A 17,589-nucleotide genomic window follows, 5' to 3' on the forward strand; every position below is an offset into this window, starting at 1 on the left:
TTTAATTTAACTTACCTGGAATTTTCTTTCTAGAACTTTCCATCTCTTTCTATACCGGGATCCAACTGGTTTTAGTCCTGCATTTGTAGGCTCTGTAAACACTTCATCAACCTCTTCTGGTGACAGCCACTAGCTTTCTTATTGCCACTTAACAGAGAAAAGCCTGCCTCCTGATAGAGCCAGGGCAGAAGGCACAGCACCGTATAATCTTATATACATGTTAGCTCTCGTTACCACAGTGGAAGTTCCAGCTGCCCTGCTCTGGGTCTCCCATGACTGAGTCTCAAAACAAGAGCAGGAGGAGGAGAATCACAGCCATGTATACAGAGACAAGGCTAACCTTTGTCGTTGGTGTTGCCACTGAATGGCTAGCTTGCTGCAGGAGGATGTCGCGTGCACATTGCATGTAACACTCTGGTCTCTCTCTCTCTCTGTCTCTCTCTCTCTCTGTGTGTGTGTGTGTGTGTGTGTATGTGTGTGTGTGTGTGTATGTGTGAAAAGAGAAGTCCCTTTCCTTGTAGCTGAGGCTTCTACATACTTTGAGCACCCACCTGTGATAGATCCCTTTGTCAACAAACACGAGGAAACTTGACCTCCCTTTGAGAGGGTGTGGTTCCTTTAGGAACTCTTAATCCCTTCCTATGCTAAAGAAAACTATTTCAAATGGAGCAGAAGAGGGGCTTCAGACATATATTTCCACAAATGGTTGGAAAAGTAGAACATGAAGACCATGACGAGATGCCTAGAGCATATGAGAATATGTCTGCAAGGGAAGAAAGGAGAGATTAAGACGAAGACTAACAAATGGAAGAACTGTCGTTACCGTTGGTCTCTGTGTGTGTGTGTCTGTGTCTGTGTGTGTGCATGTGTGTCTGTGTGTGTGTGTGTGTGTGTGTGTGTGTACACACACATACGTGCCACAGGTCAGCTTTGCCTGCCTCAGTGCTCTATTTTATGAGACGGGTCTCTCGCGGAATCTGGGACTCATCCATTTGATCAGACTGAAAGGCCAGTGAGCTGGAGGAGTCTCCCTGGCTGTCCTGGAACTGCAGGTGTATGCTGTCAAGTCTGGCTTCTGCCAGGAATTGAAGGGGATCAAACTCAGGACCTCGTGCTTGTGTGGCAGGCACTTTACTGACTGAGCCATCTCCCCAGACCATAGAGAAGCATGTTTTTATTGTTGCTTGCCTTTTTTCCCCCTAGATCAAGTGAGGAGGCATATTTTCAAGCAAATTCTTTATCTGAAAAAGATGGCAAATTGTTGTAGAATATTAATTTAAGATGTGCTGTATTTGTTTATGCTGTGGAATATTTGTTTAATGATGCAAAGATGTGTTGCATTTTTTTATGTAGCATTTGTTTAACTCTGTGAAGCTGTGTTACTTTGCTTGTCTAAAACACTTGATTGGTCTAATAAAGAGCCAAACGGCCAGTAACAAGACAGGAGAAAGGATAGATGGGACTGGCAGGCAGAGAGAATAAATAGAATGAGAAATCTGGAAGGAGAGATCGAGGAGCGAGAGAAGAGGGGGCCAGCCACCCAGCCACACAACCAGACATAGAATAAAAAGGAAGGAAAAGATATACAGAAATAGAGAAAGGTAAAAGCCCAGAGGCAAAAGGTAGATGGGATAACTTCAGTTAAGAAAAGCTGGCTACAAACAAGCCAAGCTAAGGCCAGGCATTCATAAGTAAGAGAAAAAGTCTCTGTGTGTTTATTTGGGAGCTTGGATTCAAGTGGTTCTCGGCCTTCCTAATGGCCATGTTGTGGTGATGTGTTATTCAGCACGTTGGTTGAATGAAGGCAACCACGGCCCTCCAGTAGCTCCCACGGAACCGGAAGAAGGCACATGAACAGTGAAGAGGGAAGTGGAGCGTGTACTGGAAGCGCTCTGCAGAAGAGATGACTCCATATCTGAGGAAGAATCTGCATAGGGGAATGCCATGCCCGTGGGCCTGAAGGGCAGGCTTGACCATGGGGCTTGTCCCTCCTCTCCCTCCAGCCTTGTGGGTGCATGAGCAGCTGTTGTAGATTCAAAGTCTGGGACTCTGAGAAGAAAGTGTTCTTCCCAATGTGACAGCGATTCTGCCGCAAGTCCTGGCGAAGCTGCTAGCTATTAAATGTTGTTGTCGTTTGCAGCCGAAGGGGCACTGGCCGCCAGACTGATGGAGAAAATGGTGAAGGACAATGAAGTCTTCCAAGCCAGCAGCTCTCAATCCCCTTTGGAGTGCAATGACCCTTTCCCACGGGACACCTAAGACCCTCGGGAAACACAAATATTGATGTTATGATTCATAACAGTAGCAAAATTATAGTTAGGAAGTGGCAACTAAACAATTTTATGGTTGGGGATCACCACAACATGACCACTAGGAAGGCTGAGAACCACTTGAATCCAAGCTCTAAGAGGATTATGGGGGAAGTTTTTCCCTCTGGATATGGCCTCCAGAAGAGACAGTAGCATCTTGGAGACCAGGAAGTGGTCCAAGAGGTCATAAAAGGGCAAGGCTAACAGTTCTGGGCAATTTGAAAACTAAGCCCACATAAAATGACTTAAAGATCTCAGTGTACCAGCATAGGAGACAATGATCTAGGCTTAGTATGTCAACATAGGAGATGGTAATCTAGGCTCAGTGAACCAGCATAGGAGACAGTGATTTAGTTGAGGAGCAGGTGGCTACTCATGACCCCTGGAGTGTCCCCATCCTTAAAAATCTGTATCTACCTGCTCCCGGTACTGTTTGCCCACGGCTGGGTATCCCAGGGTCTTGCCATCTTGACATCATCCCACTGCTGAAGTTAAATTTATTTAGGGATAAAACTGCATCATCGTCACCAGGAGAGAGTTAATACCTTCCTAGGAGGTAGCTAAATAAATACCTCACTATTAAAATGGCAAATATGCATTTGTGTGTGACTCAGTCACTTTTAGTGCCACTGTGTTGAACATAGTGGGAAACACTGACTTTGGTGACGGTAACACACACACACATACACACACACACATGCCATGGGGAGATGGATCCATGGGGTTCACTGACCAGACAGCCTAGCTTACTTGATGAGTTCCAAACTAGTGAGAGATCCTGTCTCAGAAAAAGAAAGAAAGAAAGGAAGAAAGAAAGAAAGAAAGAAAGAAAGAAAGAAAGAAAGAAAGAAAGAAAGAAAGGGAGAAAGGGGAGGAGGGGAGGGATGAAGGGAGGGAGAGAGAGAGAGATAAAGAAATAGAAAGAAAAGAGGTGGACAGTATTTCAGGACATCCACGCACACGCATGCACACACAGACACATGAGAATATTCTGGAAGGTAGCACATCGAGGATTACTAAGTACAGCAAGAGAACTATGCTAGAACCTCACACACATATCTCCTGACTGCCCTCATTATGTGTAACTGTCAGGGTGCACTTCTGTCCACCCCACGTGGGTGGACAGCAGCAGGGCCTGGTGAGGTTCTCTGTAGGAATGGACACATGTGGCCACATTTATTTTTTCTGGAAAGGTCATCTCTTACATTTGCCTCATACAAATAAATAATTGGCAAATTCTACTTGGCTAAAAAAAAAATGTACCTTGGAGCAAAATTTTGTTTTGAAAGGGCAAATGAAGGCGTAGCTCTCCTCACGTACCCAGGACTTCTGGACACCACTTAGTGCTCACATAGGTATACCATGCAGTCAAGCCCTTGCAACTGAGCTTTCTTCGACATTCTGTGGGTTGAACTCCACCCTGCACAGCCTCATTCTGCTCCAATGATGAAATCACAGATCTGGGGCATAGAAGCCCATGGTTCTAGAGGAAAACACTTGTCATATCAAGAGAGAATGTGAAGACACGTTCTTGGGCAGAAAATGAATTGTCTATTGTAAGAATTCATTTTACTTGGGGGATAAACATTTGATTTCTTTTTTTTTGGATAGGATATATTCAAAATAAAATTGTCTTAAAGTATTTTATTATTCCCTGAGGTTAGACGTGTGGAGTGCTTTTAATAATGGAAATAAGAGCATGCCCAAAGAGTATCATCAGGCAGCCCAGCCCCCGTCCCAGCCCTGCCAGGAGGTCAGGCATGGGGTGGAGCCCTTTGTAGGGAGATTTAAAGCCTGTCTGTCACATAAGGGCTGTGGGACATGAGAAAGCATTCCAAGCTGTCCCTCATCAATATGCTCTTCCCCTGAAAATGGAACATTCCATTTCTCTAAAAATAATGTTTCAGAATTTTAGTTACAACTTTAGATCCTTTTGAGAGTTATCTGCTTAGATTTATTTTTCTTTCAATCACTTGCAAGTCTGATAAATCAGGTATTTATCTCCAAAGTAACGGGGTGGTAACAGCACCCAGGGAATGGGATGGTTCTGAATCCATCAACTTGAGTTTTAACAATCACGATGGTCATTTTCTTTGATTCTCATTGGTATTAGTCCCAGGCCCATAAACAGCAGGTGGGGCCGGCGTTTTATTGCTGGGAGGAACCCCCAGTGCTCAGCTTGTCCAAGGATCTCCAATAAACCTGCCCAAGTCTGACTTCATTAGGATAAGCTTCATTCTCACACTGGTTACTCATCGCTCCCGATGTTTTCATTGTGCGACATGCATGATGAGAGGCAGCCCCAAATGACCTCTGGCTCCGCTGCAACTGTGTGCTTTTAATGGGGACCTCCATTAAGTTTTGTTCATAAAAGTGAAGAGGACACATATGTGGCAGGGACAGAGTCAAGGAAGGACAGAGTCTCTGGCCTGAAGTGACATTGGGCTATGCAGTAAGTCTTACCGGGATCCGGAAGGGCCTAAACATCTTAGAGAAGGTGATGCATACAGTGGCCTTCATTGTATATGCTAGAGATATCTCCCCAAACCCTTGTAACCTCAAGAGTGAACAGGTCTTTTGTACATCAGTAAGATAGTTGTTGGCACCATGTAGCTTTAAAATAAACCTGGCCACTAAAAAGACCAAGGTACACAGAAAAGGATCAACGTGTAGCCCACCCCTCAACCACTAAGAAGGGAAAAGGGATGAAGGTTAGTCAATAGCCAAAGATTACTCAATCATACTAGCTAAGACAGCTTCCTGGACCAAAAACCCAAAAATACTGAATTCTGAGGGCTTCCAGATAGCTGAATTTGTGGACCATGGTTCCCGGGAGGTTATGTGGATTCTGCACCCTCTCTCATACCCCATCCTATGTAATGCTTCCACATGGCTGTCAAGCAATATCCTTGGTAACACCCATTGTAATAAATGGGGACATGTAATTAAAGTGTTTTCCTGAGCTCTAAGGCACTGCAGCAAATTAGACTGGAGGAGGAGATCTTGGGAACTCTGATTTATATAGCCAGGGCTGGAAGCATAAGCCATGACCTGGGCGCATGAAGGGAATCTCTAGTGGGTCAGGGCTGTGGTGAGTCCTCCATCGATGGGATCTATACTGTCTGCAAGAAGATACTGTCAGAACCGAAGAGAATTGGAGGACAGCTAGGGGGCGCCCAGCTATGACAGCTGGTTATTGCTGTAGAGGATACCCCACTCACCCCCACATTTTTTGATGAGCAGAGTTAGAGTATTCTATGTTGATTGTTGAGTGGGAGGGTGGGAAAAGAAAACCCAATACCACCACGTGGCTTGGTTTTCCTATCTCAGCACAGACAACTAGGCTATAGTGAGCAGTAAACATAGTGACCCTGTTTGCCCCCAGGCCTTGTTTAGTCCCTGGGGAAGACAGGCCAGAAAACAGGAGGTGCAAGGGTAGGGGTGGATGTAGAAGTGATCACCTCCATCATTAAATGAGTCTGAACCTTTCACATCCAGTTTTAAGAAAAGGAGAGAAGATGGTTAAAATGGGGAGGGGGCAGCCTGAGCTAATTCCACTAAGACTCCACGCGGCTCTAGGACAGTTCTTCCTAATACTTGCAGTTTGTCTTATAATTTTGTCAGTTCCCCATAAAGCTTCTGTGTCCTAGGCTCTATCTGTTCCCAAGGTTACTCTGGATAAAGATTCTTTGAAAACAATTGATGGCTTGTGCTTATTTTCCACCAACACAAGAACTGCCTGCTTTGAGAGCTAAGACTCAGATGGAAAGAGAGTCTAGGCGTGGCGAAGAGCAGGGAAGGAGAGTCAGCGAACTACCAAAATCCAAGTGGGATGGAGAAGGCCATGGAGTCCTATACAAAGAATGAATGACTTGGGGGGTGGGGGCTGGTGGAAGGTACTACAATTTTTGTCCCAAATAAAATCATATTACCTCATGTTTACTTGAAAATATGTACACGATATATGTTTGTATATACACATGTGCATATATGTATATATCAACTGAAGTTATGCCATGTGTGGTGATAATGATCTACCCAAAAGCCATAGACTAGCTAACAGAATTCCCAGTGTCAGGCATGGGAAAACTCCCTTCAAGTTGCTGGTCAGGAAAGTCAAAGAGACTCCCCAAACCCTCCAGGCTTTCACCCTTCAGAACTTGAAGGTGAGACCCTACTGTTGTAGATACCGTGTAAGTTTGACACAAGACTCGGAGGAATAGAGTTGGAACTGACCTGGAAGTCACTTCCCTGAGGATTATCTGAAGAGTCTATGCCAGCTGCCAAGAAAGAAAACTAAGCAAAGGTTGTACCCAGCTGTAAGCTTACAGACCACACTAAGGATCGGCATGGCAAGATAGCCCCAAGGGTGTAATAGTGGCACCTGCGTCTTGAGGGCAACCAAAGATGTCTAAATTGGACTTAAGGCAAATTCAAAGGAGAGAATTAACATCTGGTACATTAAACCTAGTCAACTACTGACCACCCGTGATTAGTGAAGCCACAGGTCCTAAAGGAGGACCAGCTACTGCCACATCCCTAAACCAGCATGATCCCTATCTGCATTCTAACTGCGTATCCTTATGTTCATAGTAAATGAGCTCTCGCCCCTCATCAAAGAAGCTCCTGTCTGTTGCAGATGGAAACCATTCCAGAAAGCCACGACTAATCCAAACGAAGAGAACTGACTGGTTGGGGTGTCCAATCCCAGCTGAGACCTCTACAGCACAGCTCCCATACAGATGGCGCAGAGGGCATCACAGAAGAGGGGACGGAAAGAGTTTAAGAGTCAGAACAGAGAAGCTACACCCATAAAATCTCATAAATTTGGTCACCTAAACAAGACTGGTACAGTGGCAACGTGGATGGGGGTAAATCTCACAAGGCCCTACCACGAGATGAAGAGTTACAGGTGACTGGTGGCTGCTGGGAGAAAAAGATCAACTTCTGTTGGAACAAGAGCCTTGTTGGGTTATCTGGTGCATAGTGGCCAGCCCTAAGCATTTGGGAGGAGTTGGAGGGGAGAGAGTGAAGGGGGGAGGATGTAAATACAATCCTCATGTATGAAATTTGAAAAATTAAATTTTAACTTAAAAAAATAAATGAAAGGCAGTGCCCTTGTCTTAAAAGGATAGTGCAAATAGAGAGGAGATACGGGGACTCAAAAAGCATCAGGACTTAGGCCAAAAGGTCCTCTTCTTGGGCTGGAAGGATGGCTCAGGCAGTAAAGGGGTTGCTTTGCAAGCACAAGGACCTGTGTTCACCCTAGAACCCATGGAAACACCTGGAATAGCGGTACGTGCTTACAATCCCAGGACCAGGGGAAGGAGGTCAAATAGGCCCGTTGGGCTTACTGCCCAGCTGTCTTAGCCTACCTGCTAAGTTTCAGACCAGAGAGAAAAACACGATGATGCCTGAGAAATAGCACCAAAGGTTGACCTCTGGCTTAGACACACATACATATGTATGCACATACATACACATGGGCACACATACACACATGCACACACATACATCATTCATGCACACATACATACACAATGCATGCACATACATACATAAATGTGTATGCACACACATATACATGCATATGTACACACATACATACACATGCACACACATATACACACATGTACACACACCACATGCGTGCACACACACATTCCACAACAAACAAAAAAAATCCCAGAAGATCACCAGCTTGTAGAATAGCCCCCAAATGCCAGTAAAGATTCCAAGTTCCCGTCCCCAGCCAGATGCCTGAGCTGAAGATGTTTGCTAGGTGGAAATGGGGGACACAGCCCGGTCTCCATCTGCACCATCATTCTTTCCAGAACTCTAAGACACCCGCCCTCCACCCTGCTGTGATGGGCGAACTGGCTTCTCCCTTGAGCAGAGAAAATCAGGCTTGAAGTCCCTGCCTTCTCTCCTTTTCTTCAAGCAGCTGCAAGTACACATCTGAAGGGTCACAGGGTGTCTGCTTTGGAGGACAGGAGGGCTGGGCCGTCTGAATGGGACTGAGCTTGATGTGTCCCTGAAGGCTGCAGCTGGACCCCCTCTACCCCAGAACAGAGCAGGGTGTGCCACAGAAGGAAGCCCAACACATCTGAGCAAGGAATAAACACGCCTAATTTTGGGTTTGTCTGTGATGTTGTGTTAAAGCCTCCCCTTCTTCCTCCTCAGGACCTCTCTGTCTTTCCCTTCCCCCACCTCCCCAAGGGTTTCAGGGTCTCTCAAACAGGTAAAGACAGAAGCACGTGGCGCTGAGTGTCTACAGCTGTGTATGGTTCGTTCACACCCTCCTCTGGTCCTGAAAGGACAATGACATTCATCTTATTTAAGGATGAGTTCTCTGAGCAAAGTCACACACACACCCCCCTTGCCAGGGCAAAGGGTGGCCCTGTCTAGCAGAAGACTCCTAGGTTTTAAAAGGGGAGTCTATGCAAGGGGAGGCAAGGGTATGAGACACTCGCCAGGGACAGAACAAGGTCCTGGAGCTGCCGCCACGCTTGGGCCTGAGGATGTCTCAGGGATGAAACAGAGTGGCTGGAACTCAGAAAGAAAAAGCTCCCCCAGAGAGGAGCCTAGCCTGAGGTAGCCCTGCAGAGCAGGCTTTGAGGAATAGCACACATCCAAGCCTCCATGTCTTTCCTCCTCCCATCTCCTGCCAGGGTTCCCTGGTACCTGAGCCTAAGGAGGAGGTAGGGTACAGAACAGGGGCAAGTGGGATGGGGAGAGGGTACACAGAGGCTTCTGCACCCAGCCCGAGGACTGTCCCCAAGCTCACAATGGTTGTGTGTGGCCTATGACCTGAAAAACTGCAATTCTGACCTCTTTCCCCCCTCTCTGAGTCTCTTTGTGTTGGGGCAGTAACCCACTCGGTCACCAGGCCACCAGCATCCCCAGTGCTCCCGACCTCATCTACCAGTACTTGGCTCTTGGCTCTTGCTTACCAGGACATGTCCCCTGGTGTTACAATACTCAATGAGTTAAGGGCCCTCTTCTGCTCTAACCTATAAAGGGTGGTGACCCTCAATGAGGTCATTGCCAGACCCTTGTGTAGCCGCCCAGCAGCCCTTGGCTACACCAAATGAAGCAGGGTTGTCTGCTAGATGGAAGGTAGATGCAGCAGGTCTCCTGGGAGGATAATTTAATTTTATAGGGAAGGAACGTGGGACCGCAGAGTCCAGGCTGCAGGCACCCTGCCATCACCAGAAGCACATGTAACTCATTACCTCCCCTGGCTTCCCGTGGGCAGCCATGGATGACGCCACACGTGCGTGCGGTGGGGCAGGCTGAGGCCAGGGGGGGAGAAGCAGGATGATGTTTTTCTGACACTAACACCTCTCTCAGGGCCTCACAAACTGCTTCAGAGGAGGCGGTCCCAGCCTGAAGCCTTCCATCCTCTGGGTCCTAAAGCCAGAGGCAGAGCCTAGAGGGGTCCCCAGCTGGCTGAGCAGGCAGGGGGAAAAGAAGGCTGGAGGGGGAAGGTTGAAGCAAGAATGAGGCAAAGTTGAGGCAAGGGAGGGGAAGGAGCATGGGAGGGAAGAAAGGAATAGGGAGCAACCCTGGCTGCTCCTCTTTTGAGTCTCTGGCAACATGCACAGGGCCTTTCGGGTCTTATCTGCTTATCTGCGATAGTTCTTCTAAGCATTTCTGGGATTACATCCCCTCTGCGGTTGCCTAGCAGGTTCTAGTCCCTGCCCCTCAGCTTCTGGTTTACAGTGGGCTCCAGGGAGGCTGCTGAGCGAGAAGACAGAAAGGAAGACAGGGCCTCGGAGATAGAAAGGACTTGAGCTGACAAGGCCACAGTGGAAGGTAGGCAACTGGACAGATGAGAAGATGAGAAGATGCCAGTGTTAGAAAGGGGGGGCCTTCCATGGAGGGGACCAATGGTATGCCACAGTCCCTCCGCTCCCCTTAGCAACTGTGAAGTAAAAAGGAATGAAGGCGGGGAAGGAGAGAAGAAGGCTGAAGCTAGGAGCAAGCAAAGAGAAAGGTGGGGGAGAAATAGAAGAGTTGGGAAAGAAGGGGGCAATAGTCAGAAGCAAAGTGACCCCAGGAAATGCTTTTGGCGAAGGGTCCCTTCCTTGGCACCGAGGACACTCCCTGGGCAATGGGCCCCCCAATCCAGCATGCAGCACAATGTTTCGATCCCCAGACCTGATGCCGTTTCATGCCGTGGAGTTCCAACCTCTGCCTGCAAAACAGAAACTCTCAGCCTTGCGGCCTGTACTGGAGACACTGGCTCATTTGATGAGATCGAGTCCTTTGTCCCTGATGCTCTGGTGAGGAGGGTAGGGGGTGGCAATCAAGCAAGGGTCAGTACCAGTACAGCCACACATGCTTCCTGGGTGGGTGAGCCTTGTCTTCCCATGAATGCCTGCCTAGGACTCCACTGAGTGAGCCCAGCTCAAGCCGGTGGCCGGCCCGGGCTACATCCCTGAAGATAGGGTTGCCAGGTGAAAGGCAGATTCTGTGTTTTAATTCTCATCCACCTCCCAGTCAATTTCCCCAGCAGAATTTAGAGGTGAAGATCAGTTCTTAATCATCAGTCCCCTTTCCAATTCCTTTCCCAGGAAGGATCCTTGAATTATAGGCAGGGAGGTCCTGAGTCAGTTAGTCTATTACTAACTACTTGAGTGGCCTTGCGTAAGTCACATGCTGACTATCCCTGAGATTTCCTGAGTGCCCATCACCTAAAAAGTGCCTGGAGGACCCAGAGAAGAGCCTATCCCCTTCCCTGGCTTCAAGATATTTGTAGTGCAGTAAGGATGAGAAACTTTACACGGACATGCAAGTGCACACACACACATACACATGTACACAAGAGCCCTGCCAGCCAGAATACACTATATTTTATACAATGATTAGTTATGGTTTGTGTCCCCCAAAAGACTCAGGTGTTGAAGCCTTGGTTCCCGGATGGTAGATCTGATCCTTGAGAACTGAGAGGCTCCCAAGGGCTCGGGGGCTGTAGCTTGTCCTGGACTTATTCTCTGCTTCCTGGCCACCGTGAAGTCAAAAGGTGGGCTACATTATCTGTGTTCTCACTGTCATGATGCTCTGCCTAACCTCAGACCCAAAAGCAAGGAATCCAGCCAACTGTGGGCTAGACCCGTTCCAACAGTGAGCCCAACTAAACTCTCCTCCTGTGAGTGGTTTCTTTCAGGGGTTCTGTGGCTGTGACTGTACACCAGCACCACAAGCTCTGAGATCCAAGCAGGGCTGTGCCTGGGGAAGGGATCCATGGGACTTGAGTTGATGGCTGGAGCCCAGGTAGGTGTGGGGTAGGAAGACTGTGGGCAAGAAGGGAACGGTACAGACAGAACCCATGGGCTCACGCTGGGAGTGATGGGCAAGGAGGCCAAGACAGAACAACCTGGAAGTGTTCAGTCAGGGCCAGACCTCTGTCTAACGTGAGTATTTACACCCATGGTGCTCATCTATTTTATTTTATTATATTATCATTTTCTAGACAGGGTTACTCTGAGTAGCCCTGACTGTTCTGGAACTCACACTGTAAACAGGCTGTCCTCAAACTCAAGAGATCCATCTGCCTCTGCCTCCCTCCCAAATGTTATTTTTAAATAATTTATTATTTTAATTTTATGTACATTGGTGTTTTGCTTGCACGCATGTCTGTGTGAGGGTGTTGGGTCTCCTGCAACTGGAGTTACAGACAGTTGCGAGCTGTCATATGGGTACTGGGAATTAAATCCATGGTCCTCTGGAAGAGCAGCCAGTGCTTTTAACTGCTGAACCATCTCTCCAGCCCCACCCACAGTTCTTAAAGTTCCGCCTGCATTAAAATCTGAGTCACACCTGAACAGCTGGGCTGTGCTTTGAGGATCTTGCTCCATGCCAAGACCCAAGGGATCAGACTCCGACAAGAAGAAACACAGCGTCCCATCACCCTACATTTTAGGGGGCCACCCTCAAAGGGGCTTGGAGTTCACCCAACACCTTGCAGTTTTAATCTACAGAAGGCTTCCCTGATGGACCTGGCCCACGTTTTCCTCCCTTTGCCACCTCCTTCCGGTTTCTTCTTTCCTCTCTTGGCCTCGTTCCTCTTGTTCCTCTGTTTCTCTCTCCAGAGAGGAAGATCAAAAAAAGCATCAGGATCCTTCCAAAAAAGATCTAGGCTGTCTGAGTTTCCCCCACTTCTGTGCCCCACCCCCAGAACCTACCATCAGGGGACAAAGAGTAAAGGAATGCAAAGAATTCAGAAGTGGGGTTCAAAGGCATTTGCTTTGCGATGTCAAGGTCCTTGTGCTCTCATTATCCACTTACTCCTTAGCTGGCTCTCCTGTGAACATTTAGAGAGCTCTCGCCCCTGGGCCTGGGAGGCATCAGAGAACAAAGCAGCCCTCCTGCTTTGGAGGAGATGCCAGCCTTCCTTCAGCCTATGTGGGTCTTACCATGGGAGCGGAGAAGAAACAGTATAACGACTGTGAAAATTGCCAAGTGTGCGGAGAGAGAAGGCGGTGGAAGTAAGGACACTGAGAGCTGGGAGCAGAGGAGGGAGGGGTAGCAGGACAGGAGGTGAGAGAGCAAAATCCAGAGTTCTGGAGGCCTGATCCTAGGGCAGTGAGGACAGATATGCTCTGGAGAGAGCATCGTCCTAGGCAGCAGAGGCTAGGGAGCGTGCTGGGGACCCCATCCTGAAGGTGAGTGTCAGCACAAGAGGAGAGCTTGGGTTCCTTGGCCATATAATCAGGGCCCAGGTTTCGACTCGCCTTTAAATGGGGGTAGCATCAATCACCAAGGCTGGACTTAAAGAATCACACCCTGAATGCAATGACCTCAGAGATACCCACTGTGTCTCATTCTGGCAGACGAAGATGCAGGCCTAGAGTCAGTCTGGAATCTACAGTTTTTGGCATCACTGCACCAGAAGCTGGGGCCCAGGGAACCCTTCCTTAGGACACTAACGCAGCTGAGAGCCTCATCAATCACCGTATCACGGATGCTCTGGCAGATGCATCAGTTTGGCGCCGCTAAGCACAGAGCCGGGCCCACTGCATGGTTTTGTTTCTCTGGTCCAAAGGAATGATTATTTTTGATCTGAGATCCAGAAAACAGGAAAGGGAGATGGGAGAGGGGAGAAAGAAAAGGTCACCACCAGTGACACCCCACTGCAGGCTTTGCTCCCACCCCAAGCCTGATGACCCAGGTTGACCTTGGGAGACTCCCTCCAACTACCCTCAACCCCAGTCCTTTCTGGTCAAACTTGGCCTCCTTCCTAATGTGTCAATGAGAACTGAATCAGGGGCATGGTTCAGCACCACCCTTGCTGATATCCTGAGCAAGGCAGCACACACACATGAATGCACGTGTGTATGTGTGTGTGTGTGTGTGCGTGCGCACCTTCCTTCTCTCTCCATAGTCCGGGGAACATGTTGACTAAATCTTTTTGCACTTCTTCTCTTTCAAAATTTTTTGTGATGGTTTGTCTTGATTGATAACCTGATGGGGCTTAGAATCTCTAAGTGTGTCCATGAGGATGTTCAGACATGTTTAAATGAAGAGGGAGATTCACTAGCACTATCCCATGGGCAGGAGTCCCAAGTAAATAAGATGGAGAAAAGGGAGCTTCGCACCCCCATTTGTCCCTCTCTGCTTCCTGACTGGGGATGAAATGTGGCCCCTGCCACCCTGCCATGACACTCTCAAACCGTGAGCCAAAATCAGCCCTCCCTTCCTTAGGCTTTTGTTGAACATTTTGTCACAACAGAGGAAAAAATGATACAGTCATCCTTCAGCCTCTTTCCAGGAGCCATTTCCCTGCCTGGCTTCAGCATCCACCCTGAGGGGACTGCTCTCGGGCCAGCTCCTCCTCCCACCAGTCACCCTGAGTCATCTGAGGGCAGGCAATTTCCTCCAGAGCATCCCTGACAGCTCGCATACAGCCTAGACCCGGGCGAAGAGCTGAGCGTCCCCACGGGAGGGTCGAGGAACCCTTGCTCAGAAGCTCAGGTCCCCCGTCTGTCCCTCCACTGGGGCATCCCTTCTTTCCTCTCTCAGACACAGCTTCCTGTCCTACATCTGCTCCCATGAGGAAAAAGACAACAGCCATAGGTCCTGAGAGAGGCGACTGACAGGGTGTCCCCAAACCAAGTACTGTTCTGGGGATTACAGCAGGGACGAGGGACTGTCTCTAGGCAGTCAGCTTGAAGGGACAGTGTCCTCCTGTTCTGCTCAAGCCCAGTGAAGAATGGATCTGTGCATGAAGCAAGCTTTTATTAGGGACAGTACTCGGGGACAGCACAGACATCTATTAAATGTCTGCTTGCTGGTGGTGCACAGGGAGATGGAGCTGTTAAAACACCCTGGTTCCTCGGTCTCCAGTCTGAGGAACAAGGATATTCCGTGTTGGATCCCCTCTGAGGGGCTGGTGAGTGATAGAATCTTTAATGTTGTTCTCAGTCTCAACAAGTCCGTCTGTAAAACAGGTCCTCACCTTGCCGATGACATGGGCTTATTGAGATGAATGACAGAAGCCCCACAGAAGGGACCTCCAACGATCCAGTATTCAGCATCTGCTAAGCTAGACAGGAAGGCCAGCAGGCGCTGGGATAACCAAGGCCGGGGGGGGGGGGGAAGCAAGGGTCCTTGACAGCTTGAAGTACTCACCATCCTCACACAGGTTCAGCTTGGACAGGCTCCTGCCGTCAAAGGGCTCCTCGAAGATGGAGCCGCTGTCCCGGTCATTGACGGTGTGCATGTACATGGCTTTGTTGTCCATCCTGTCCTGGAGCCGTGGAGACACTGGGTAGCATGAGCAACAGAGGAAGGAGACACCGAGTCAATGACAGAGGTTCTCAACCTGTGGATTGTGACCACTTTGGGGTCACAGGACTCTTTCACAAGGTCACCTAAGACAGTCAGAAAACACAGCTATTTACATTATGATTCATAACAGGAGCAAAAAGACAGAGATAAAGTAGCAACAAATAGAATTTTATGGTTGGAGGGGGGGGTCATCACGACATAGGGAACTGTATTAAAGGTTCGTAGTGCCAGGAAGGTTGAGAACCTCTAAGGAAGCCATCAGCAGCTTGGGAGGTTCAGATAATTGATAAAGGAAATTAGAAGCACAGATGCATTGAGAGCTTTAGGGTCAGCGGAGGAGATGAGAAGGCCCCCTAGTTCCACAGTGGGCTGAGGCAGGAATTCATCTCCCAGGGAACCTAGCGGGTGAACAGTCTCAGTGAGTCTTACTTAATGAACAACTCTTGACCCTGGGACTTCTGCCTATCTGATCCCCCAAGGCTGAAGCAAGGTCTTGGGCTCTGGACTTGAGAAATCCTTTCCCCTGAAGGGATCCAGCCATGGCATTTGCACAGCCGTGAGGCCTCCACCATCACATTCTGTCCCACATAACTGTGTGACTAGAAGGTGATGCTCAGGGCCTGTGCAGGAGGGTGGCTCCAGGGCAGAGAGGCATTGTGAGACCCAGGCTGGAAGGGATTTTCTGAGATTTTTCTAAGACGCATTTGCATTCTTTGTGTAATGAGAAAAATCCTTTTCATAAAACCAAATTGCAAAGTGTTTGTTTACACAGAATCCTTTGGCTTTTTCCCCTCACATATATGCCCTGTAATTTTACACGCTGCTTTCAATACAGTCCTAACTGGCCATAAGTTTATGTCAACTGGTTTTCCTGATACTTTTTAGCTGTCTGGCTGTTTAACCAAAATAAAGAATGGGGGAGGGGAGGAGAGAATGGCGGGAAGGAAAAGGAGGTAAAGGCAGAAGAGAAAGTAAGTCAGATTGGGTGGTGTTTATTTTTCTTTAAAGTGAAATTTGGAAAATGAAGCCCCCAGGAAGATGGGTATAATCCCAACATGGAGGAGACCCACTGAGAGCCTGAGAAACAAGCAAGCTCCCACGACCTGGATGAGATGGTACAGTGCCTGAAAGGCCCTGGTAGGGAGATTGCAATAGGTCTTAGGGGTCAACCCATCCCATCTTAGAGGCAGGACCTAAAGAAAGCATGAGTGGGAATACAGAAGGGGAGGCAAGATTGGAGCAAAAACATGTGCCCTCTTTTCCCGACTTGAACTTAATCTCCAGAGACGAGGCCTTTGGGGCTGAGAAGAGGCAGAGGATGTTCAACTGCCCTTCCAATGAGCCAGGAACGATGGGGTCTCTTCTGCACCCTCACTTCAAGTAATGAGATGCCCCGTTCCCCACACTGGCTCACTCATGGGGCACATACATATACACACATGCACTCTCCAGTCTCTAGAAGGGACAGGAGATGAAGATGGTCCTTGGGTCTTCCAGGATCTCTCTCTCACACAGGCTGCTCCCACCCAGCCTCTCTGAGCCTCTTCCCATAGTGTCCAGTCTCCTAACATCGGCTATTTATCCAAGCCCTCCACCCAGCAAGGGCCTCTAGTGGGGCACTGGGTGGCTCCAGCCCTGCTCAGCCATAGGGGATCCTCCCTGGTCTCAGGATGTGTGTGGTCCCTTCCCCTCTGGCCCCGATTTTGAGGAGTTACAAAACAGAAGGCACCGTTTCTGCAGCCCTGGCTCTGCCAAAGGCAACAGCGTCTGCAGCCAGAGGGCCCCAGAATCCACAGGGCAGGGAACCCTACTTTCATGCCACCTTTCTTCTCTCCAGATTGGCTCCAGACCACTGGAATGTATCCACAAGGCAACCCCCCTAGCCATCCTCCTAACACCTCTTGGCTGGACTAAGCAACAGCCTAGGGGAGCCGAGAGAAAGGGGCTGGGGCCGAGCAGATGTGAGAGGAATGAGTTGGGAAATGCTCAACTCTTCATTAGTTGGGGGAAAAAATGTAAGCATGTTCTGCCCGTTCCAATTTTATGTGGGGCTGGGTTTTCTCCTCATGAACTCAGGAGCAGGTGCTGAACTCTAAGACCCCATGCATTATGATTTTTAGGCCCAGTTTGCATTCTCAAGCATGTCCCAACTGACCATCTTGAGTGTAAGCAGCTAGTGCACTGTAAACATCCCTTGGGCCTCAGACAGATTTCCCTGAGGGACCTCGCTGGAGTTTCCCCTGGGAGCACTAGGAGCAGGACAGGGAGGCAGCTCATTATTTTATCATTCCCATTTTAAAGATAACCCTAACCAAGACCAAAGAGGCAAGAATGATTGTAACATGAGGGCCAGTGAGAAAGGTACTGAGCCATGTGGCTAGCATAGATAAGAACAATGGGTTAATATAAGCTACAAGAGCTAATAAGTAGCCTGAGCTAATGGGCCAAACAGCTTTATAGCTTATAGAGGTTTCTGTGTGATTTT

At 48.6% G+C, this 17,589-nt stretch overlaps 1 protein-coding gene across 1 annotated transcript in view; it reads right to left on the reverse strand.

The window, feature by feature from the left end:
* Scara5 (scavenger receptor class A member 5) overlaps window positions 1–17,589 on the reverse strand; it is a 91,869-nt gene that overhangs the window by 72,117 nt on the left and 2,163 nt on the right. The window contains exon 2 of the mRNA XM_057786796.1: window positions 14,946–15,080. Within this exon, the coding sequence (XP_057642779.1) occupies window positions 14,946–15,057 (112 nt within the window). The 5' untranslated portion in view covers window positions 15,058–15,080. The remainder of the gene's footprint in view (window positions 1–14,945; window positions 15,081–17,589) is intronic.

The sequence above is a fragment of the Chionomys nivalis genome, chromosome 12 (genome assembly GCF_950005125.1).
Source record: "Chionomys nivalis chromosome 12, mChiNiv1.1, whole genome shotgun sequence".
In the NCBI taxonomy this organism is placed as follows: domain Eukaryota; kingdom Metazoa; phylum Chordata; class Mammalia; order Rodentia; family Cricetidae; genus Chionomys; species Chionomys nivalis.